Source organism: Ciona intestinalis, chromosome 10 (genome assembly GCF_000224145.3).
Source record: "Ciona intestinalis chromosome 10, KH, whole genome shotgun sequence".
NCBI lineage: Eukaryota > Metazoa > Chordata > Ascidiacea > Phlebobranchia > Cionidae > Ciona > Ciona intestinalis.
This window is the reverse complement of record NC_020175.2, coordinates 1,032,648-1,041,206: the sequence shown is the minus strand read 5'-3', so window position 1 is coordinate 1,041,206 and position 8,559 is coordinate 1,032,648. Positions and strand designations below refer to the sequence as shown.

The window sequence follows — 8,559 nt, the reverse complement described above, 5'->3', positions numbered from 1 at the left end:
GTCTACTCTGTCCTAACTTCCACACTGTTTAATAGAGCTATACTAGGCCATGCCTACATTGTAATGTTCACCAAACCCAAAGCACAGCGAAACCCTACATTGCAAATCTACCGATAACATTTCAAACAACAATACGTGAACTCCACGAAATTACTTGGTAAAAAGCGACTATTGAATGTGTCAGGCAGAGAGGCATTGTTTTGTGTTAATAACCGACTAATGACCATTATAGCAGGCATAGTCTATTTCCTTTGTAATGATTTTCATTCGTGGACTCTTATATTCCAGCACATCCACATTTAATATAGATTAGTTTTGAAGATAACTTGTTTACCAATATTTTTAAATGGACGAATTACATTATTTTCCATATCTCATCCTTAACATGGTCCATATACCGATATAAAAATATTAAAGTCCACATTCAGTACAGTGGAGAAAGACGGACCTTTTTATACGCCGGGTACCTATTTGATAAAAAGGGTTAGATGGGACACGTTTTCTTTTTATTTTCTTAACCAATTTGGTTGTAAAAAAATCATCTAAAGGATTATAAAATCATATAGTAGGGTGGGGAAAGTTGGAACACAATAAACTGTATTCTGCAACTTGTATTTAATCTACCGAATTTAACCCGCTGTGCTAGTTTCTTTGCTATGTAAACTTTATATATATAACTTTAAACCGATATTTTTTGTTGTTTTTGTCACAAATTAAAATCATATTGACCCCGGCCTATTTTCATCATGTTTATATCTCAGTGTTTTTTTACAAAACTAAAACTAGTTTTATGAAACAAAATCAAACTGTACGAAGTATCTACGATTGTTCTATGAAGCTATGAAACTATAGTACACACTCGCAAGCTACAAAGTTTCATCGGCTTTTGTATTATTTTTGCGACATTCAAAATTAGTACCTTACTATTTCGCAGTTTTTTACCTGGTCGGTTAGTTTCGGTATAGGCTATAGGTTAACTACAACTTGCAGATTACTTTTGATATACAAATATTTTAATTTGGTGTCACATCATCTTTCTCTACTAGTCTACTCTACCATATAATGTAGTGAATATATTGGCGCCGTACCACATCAGTTGGTAAGCGCGCACACCTCCAACTCAGAGGTAATGAATTCAAGGCTCGTCTCTGCTACCATTGCGAGCGTATGTGTTCTCGGGCAAGACACGACAATTGCTCCAACCCAGTGGTCACTGATGAGTATAGTGATATAGTCCAAATTATCAGTTACACATAAACCATCTAGAAAAAAATCACCGACAAAGTAACATATACTTGGTTACTCGTAAGCTGACAAGAGGTGTATAAACACCCGTGTTATAGCGACTGTCGTTTTCTGGCCACGCAAGGATAAAGCAAGTAACATTCATTTTTTGTACCGTCATGGCTCATGGGATATAACATATCTATAAATGCCTTCCAAATACTGCTACACGGTCACAAATAGTCACCGAAATCCCCTTTGTTAGTTACTTTTGGTTCGGTTTTGGTCGAGCTTATTCGACCGTGGTTGTAAAAGAGGTAATTGAAATTATGCTAATTGTATTACGTGGTCACTTATTAGAACGAAGTTATCTTACTTCATTAATTCAGCAGATATTCGTTTTGCATTCTCTACAACTGCCTTCAAACAACTCGTGCATACTTTATACACTCTTGATTATCAACTTATATTTATCAACAAATGAAACATGGCGAACTTTGCGAAACGGAACTGCTCGTAATGTACAGCGTGATTTGACTTTGTATCAAACGAAACAATAAACTATAACTTAAAGAAATTGTTGACAGCTTTTGAAAAGCCAATGTTGTTGTAGTTAAAAGCATAAAGTAACCCCAGTGTTACAATGCTTATGATAAGCCATGCAATCATCACCATGTTGGTGAAGCCGTCCTTGAAGAACAAGGGCATGTAGTCCGCCAACACTGACTTGATACCACTAGTAATAAAAGATTTGTTAGATCAATGTCAAGTTAATACACATAACTGTGTATGTGTTTCAACACAGTAAAAATATTCTAATTAAGAAATTACATTTTGAAATGCTATATTTGATTAAAAAAACTCAGTCATACTATAAATAAACGATTAAATGAATTAATGTTCTAATGGCCATATGGATTTGGCAGTGGGTAAAAATGGGAGAGGTCCTACGCTGAGCCACAACCTAGTAATTAGGTTCGAGTTGGTGATGTTGGTCCACTATCCCACTCATAAAAAATAAAAAAAGGCTTACAAAAAAAAAACAGAACTAGAATTTAAACCTGGGTTGGCCAATTATTTAGGCCATAAGGAAATTAAAAAGAACTAAGAAAACTAACAAAACACATACAAGTAGTTGTGATGTACAATCAAGGTGATGGTTGCAAAATCAACGATAGCATTTCCGGGACAAATAAAACAACCAGCAACAGCTGCTAACAAACCAACGGAACCAGCTCGGTACATCACCCAGTTAGTGTTGTTTTTCTCTGGAAATAAATACATGCAAGAATAAAGGGTAACCTACATTTTAAGATTAATTGATATTATTCTTTGAGAGATAATAAATAGGAATACAACATATTTGGCAATACACCAGTGCAAACATGAGATTTATTACCTAGTAAAGGTTGTTTTTCTTGTTTGTTTTTTTTTAATTTATGTACACCAGTCATGTAGGAACTAGAGAAATATCGCCTACATTTTGGAAATTTTTATTGCTATGATGATTACTGATTAATGCTGCATTACTTCACCAGTGCAGCAACTCACCAGTGCAGAGAAGAGGTGTATAAAGTCATAGTCCATGGTAAATTAGGACCACTAGTATATATATATATATACTTTTGGCAGAAACATGAGGTATATAAAGACGCAGGCACAGAACTAGTAACACAATAAGGCACTGGTACTCCAGTAAACCAGTAACAGAGAACATAAGGTATATAAATAAACTACTGCAATGGGCAAATGTCACGTATTTATGGTGTAGCATGCCGAATTGTCCCTGAAGCAAGAATGAATAAAGCATAACAATAAACTTATAAAGTATCATCATTTTATTTATCCTTTAGGAATTGGGATCATCTAAAATATTTAACAATGGGAAGATCGAAATTTTCAGCTTAACGACAGTCATTAGAGCAGTAGCCCGCTAGAAAAGGCACACAAACTTTTGAATGTACTCTACTTACTCATAGAAGATACTTGGTGTCGTAACTCAAATGATTCTTGTGAACTGATCTCATTATGTGCTGATGATGTATTGATGGTTTGAATTGGTTGTCTAATGCATGATGTAAGTACATGTGGAACTCTGTGACCAGCAACTATGGACTGCACTGGAATGGAAAACATTTATGGTGTTTTTAGATCATAATAGTTGTGTTAACATAAACCAACAAATTCGAGTGGCAAATATTTTTTATGAGCTAGGTCTTACGGGGAGACACGCCAGGGAACCTAGGATTAATTCCATAGTTGGCCCATTACAGCATTCCGCTGAAAGTATATTCTATTATTTATGGGTAAGGTTCTAAGGCAAGGCATGCCATGGGGTCTGGGATTTGGGTGAAAGTTGACATATAACTATATTGGGTTGCAGTAACTTGAGTAAGTTATGATGTAGTGGTATTAATGCATGTTAATATTGATTAATAAAAAACAATATTTATAAATAATTAGATAAAAACTTGTGCTTACCTTTCATGCATCTGACAACTCTTAATGCAGCAAAATTCATTTTTAGGATCAGATTGCACTTTATATAACTGTTCCTATGTCACTTTATAAACTACATGAATACAAAAAACAGTGATAAGTAAAACTGAAATATTTGCATTTTGCAGCATATATGTTTTATAAATGGAACATTTCTAACTTGGTAAAACAACAAAAGCAAAATTGGATGTTGTATAGAAATGTAGCAAAGACATCACAACTTACAAGTTAAGAAGTTCCCACCATAAGTTATGGCACATACTAGTAACTAGAAGCCTAACACTACGACAGACATAAACAAAGTCACTCACTTATGCTATATATATAATATAGTTTTTAAATAGGTTTCAGTTAAACAAGTTAAACAAACAAACACATCATGAACAATATTTCTTTGATAAAGAAGCAATTTTCTCATGTTCTTTAGCGTAACTTTTTTCCATGAGCTCGAATAATGATTTGACTTCATTTTTGTCAGACTTTGAAAGAAACATAATGATCATGTCAAATCGCTTTGCTGAGGACATAGCTGTAAGAAATGCAATTGCAAAGTCTTCATTGTTACTAAAACAATCTGAGAAACAGCGTATTATGGTCATCAGGACAGAAGGTTCTAGTTGATCTTTGAGTAATTTGTTTAATGTAGAAGTAGGTATTTGTTGTAAGTATGTATAAGTTGCTTTAGTGTTGTGCTGTAATGAACGTAATGCAGCATGGAACTGGAAGCATGTGGTAGGTGCTGCTGGGATTGGGGTGGGGGTTGTAGCTTTGTTAGTTTGGATAGAACTTTCCTCTGGTATCCTTGCTGACCTTGCACTGCTCATTTCTTTAGATGGTGTTAATTTAGTTGTAGTTGTGTCAGATTCCGTTTTTGATGACTTGTGTTCAAACTTTGAAATTGTGTTTTCAGAATTTGTTTTTGATGAATCAACTGCTGTATTTGTAGCCGGGATTTCTGTGACATGAATTCGACGTAAAGGTTTTTTGGATCGACGGTTTGGAGCTTTAATAACAGGCAACACAACACCTTTCTTTGGAATTCTCTTCATATCTTTAGGTTTAGTATCTTCTTGTTTTAAATCCTTATTTCCTTCATGTTTAATCAATTCAAGCTCTTTCAGTGCTTGATTGTTGTTCGGCTCCAGTTTTAAAGCGTCGTTGAAATCTTTAACCGCACTGGCAACTTTGCCCATAGCAACTCGGGCACTACCTCTTCTAAGATAAGCTTTAGTGTAAGCAGGGTCAAGGGAAAGTGACAAAGTACAATCAGCTTCAGTTTCGATAAACTTTTGAAGCTTAAGATATGCCATTGCCCTGTTTGCAGGGAAAATAGCATTGGTTGGGTCATACTCCATACTCTTGGTATAAGAATTTACCGCATCTTCATATTTCCCAGCTTTAAAATATTTGTTCCCTTCTTCTTTTGCCTTTATTGAGAATTCTAGCTTCTTCTTTTCACTCTCCACCTCTATTTCTTTTTCTTCTTCTTTTTCTTCATTATCAATTTCTTCCAACATTGCATCAACATCCAACTTATCCCAGGACCTATAGTCTCCAGATCTTAGTCTCTTTGCCTTCTTTGTAGGCTCTTTTTCTTGCAACTTTTTGGTTTCTTTCTTTTGCGCAGCAACTCCCCGTCTTATTGGTTGCAGAACCTTCTCTTGATTTTGCGGTTTCATTTGGTTATAAACCTTGTCTTTCTTTTTAATTTCCGTCTCCCACGAGTCCAGATCTCTCAAGAAATCGTTGACTTCAGACGCGTTTTCTCGCACGTTCATTTGCAGCTTAAGCATATCCATGGGCGAATTCATATTGCTTGCTGGAATGTATGAATAAAGGAACCCCGCTCTCACCTTTTGTAAAAATTACTTTATAAGTTTATCGAAAAATGTTCGAAAACGAGCGATAAAATTGCAACGCAACTTAAACTAGAATGCTGAATACAAAATTAATGAACTCTACCGCTACCTAAGGGTTGAAAGAAAAACGACCAAGTTACTTCACAGAAATCGTATTAGTAAAACCAAAGTCCGTATATAAGCATAGATAATACATATGTATTATCTATGATATAAGCATGTTTATTAAATTGGGTTTAATTTCTTTTAAAGAACGGAGATTAAACGTCAACGATTCTATCAAAGGTATGCCTCTAACAGTGACACAACATTCTTAAGATTATGTATATTGTTTTATTCAAAAAAAAAAAATACATTGAGAAATAAATAATTCAGTAAGTAGGTTTAAGAAGGATCATATTTTAATTCTTTGTTCTTTTTTGGTAGAATAACCGGAGCCAAACGACCCTAAAATAACGTTGTTGATTGTTAAAACACGATCAGGAAATATAGGTTTTAGGCCCTAACGGTATAACATCTTGTTCAACAGTATACTCCTGTTTTAATATATTAACACCTATTCTTTCCCGTAGTGTTGGTCACCTGATATGTTTGTTACGGAGAAAACTCCCTCCCGTGCGTTTACGTGAAATGTCCATGTTCATGCCCCCGGTGTACACATTTGGGATGCCTGTAAAATCGATCACGTCGATCTAGATATAAGTCTGTGTAAAATTATTTAAGAGGCGAAAAGTGTAATTAGTTCAGAAGTATAAACAGTACAGCTTTGGAAAACAATGATGTGATGTTTTAAGTAAAGAAAAAGTTTAATAAAAAATGACAAAAAGATGGTAAATAACAAAAAAAAACAACACAAAACATGTTAAAAACCTTAAAAAAAAACAAGAAAACTATTAAGATCTGTTTAAATCACCTTGCGGTTAATAGTTTATATTGTACATTAATTAAAATAACCTATATATTTATAGTTAAATACAATTAAAATGCTGTATGCAGTGGGGTGGGGAAAGATGGGACACCTTTTCATTCTACTTTCTCGTCCCATCTGATAGTAAACAAAGAAAATTAAAAAAAATATAAAACCGTATCCTTACGGCTTCCATAGACCGCTGTAAGTTGTTTAAAACACGGTCAGGATATTTTAGTATTACGTTTTTAATGTGTCCTGTCTTCCCCAACCCTACTATACCTGTTGCCGTTTCTGTTTCTTAGGTTTCACACTCAGTTATTAATAGCCAATCAAAGCAAATGCATACAATAGTAACAATACAGGACTACATGGGAAGGCCGCTAATGGTGTTGCGGTGAATGGAACGCTAACAATTATGGTTCATACGAGGGTTAAGAAATTCAATAATTTCTTTTATGATATTTATAATACGAACATACAATAGAGCGACTCATACAACGTTTAATTTATTTTTCAAGATGGGTTTTGTACGTGTTTGTTACCTGGGTGTTCTGAAGCGATTTTTTTATATAGGTCAAACTATACCGACGTTAAACTACACAAGCAGCACTAAACTAGGTTTATTTTAACGTGTAGTAAAAAATAATATTAATCTAAAGTTATTTTTTTCCAGTATGAAGTCAAAAATGGTAAATTTTATGCACATAAAACTTAGTATTGATTGTATAGTAGGGTGGGGGAAGATGGGACACTTTTAGCACTAATTATCCAAATATCCTGATCGTGTTTTAAACAATTAACAACGGTCCATGGGAGTCGTGAGAATACGTTTGTATTATTCTTTGACTGTTCTTCTTTTACTGCCATATATGACGGAAAATAGAATAAAAAGGTGTCCTATCTTCCCCCACCCCACTATAATAAATGCAGGCTAAAGCAGTTTTAAAATGTGCGTGTTTCTTCTATAAACGTATTCCTTAAAACGAAACTGTTTTATATCTTTCTTGTAGCGTGGAAATCAAAAGTTTTACGATTTAAATAAAGAGTATAAAATATCAACTGATCAGTTAGTATCCAGTCAGGGGTTAGAATTTTAGATAAAAGACGATTAAATAGTTTCGTTTAAGTGGCGTTGTTGGTGTATTAAAGAATAAGGTGGTTGTACAAATCAAATACACTTAAACATGTGCTGTACTATAAATCGTATAAACTTAGTTTAACAGTATAGTGCGCGAAAACCTGCCACAACGTTCAACCCCCTTTAGAAATTTTGATTGAACGCTCCCTGAAAGGAGTCACGTCCATCCGCGCTCTTCCAATGTGACCCGGCGACCGGCGAAATCGACGTTATTCATTATTTAACAAGCTCTGTGGTGTCTAGACGTCACGTGATTTCTACCTGTTTAAACTGCCTCCGAAACCTCTCGCTTACCATCACCCACGAGGCAGTCGCCAGAGCTGGGACGTTTTCTGCTTTCTCTTCGTTTCAATTCGAACGCTGGTCAACCAAAGGCAAAGAAACAAAGCGAGCCGACTTAACAGCGACAGACCGCCGCTTCTCGCAGCCTTTCTCTCTGCTATAAGGCTGGGGCGCAGCCGCGCAGGTACATTCGAAGGCCTTACGCAATTCTCAGATCTACTTAATCAATTCGCACAGCGCCATTACCACAAGGCATTTTATTATCTTCCATTTTCAAAGCATTTGCAATATGCATTTTTTAGCGCTTCAAATCTGACAAATGTTTAACCAAACTCCATCCATAATTTAAAGCCACAACTCATTTTTTGTCAAATATTGCTCATTTCCAGATGTTAGCTGAAATATCTAACTTCATATATAATAATCTTATATTTACAATAAAAATTACGTCATTGTTTTACGCCCGCCTTCCACATGTACGACGTTGGGGGTGATGTCTGTTCACTGACACATATATCTTGGCATACATTCATTCGGCTCCGACGTGCTAGCTCAGCGCCGGGCTGTTGTATGAAAGAGGCAGCGCCGGCTTCTTTTATCGCACAATTCATGGCAAGAGAGAGCATGAGCTAACGTGTGTTCGCGCC

At 35.4% G+C, this 8,559-nt stretch overlaps 2 protein-coding genes across 2 annotated transcripts; both read right to left on the bottom strand.

The window, feature by feature from the left end:
- Positions 1-1,669: 1,669 nt before the first annotated feature.
- LOC100180725 (succinate dehydrogenase [ubiquinone] cytochrome b small subunit, mitochondrial) lies at positions 1,670-3,802 on the bottom strand. The gene is made up of 4 exons (XM_002128272.5): positions 3,706-3,802; positions 3,198-3,344; positions 2,354-2,492; positions 1,670-1,960 (listed from the first exon to the last, which is right to left on the bottom strand). Exons 1-4 carry the CDS (start codon positions 3,743-3,745, stop codon positions 1,786-1,788), a joined length of 501 nt encoding a protein of 166 aa, XP_002128308.3. The 5' UTR covers positions 3,746-3,802; the 3' UTR covers positions 1,670-1,785.
- On the bottom strand, positions 3,797-5,698 carry LOC113474016 (RNA polymerase II-associated protein 3-like). Its single transcript, XM_026836256.1, has one exon. It carries the CDS (start codon positions 5,532-5,534, stop codon positions 4,101-4,103), a length of 1,434 nt encoding a protein of 477 aa, XP_026692057.1. The 5' UTR covers positions 5,535-5,698; the 3' UTR covers positions 3,797-4,100.
- Between the last annotated feature and the right edge of the window lie 2,861 nt (positions 5,699-8,559).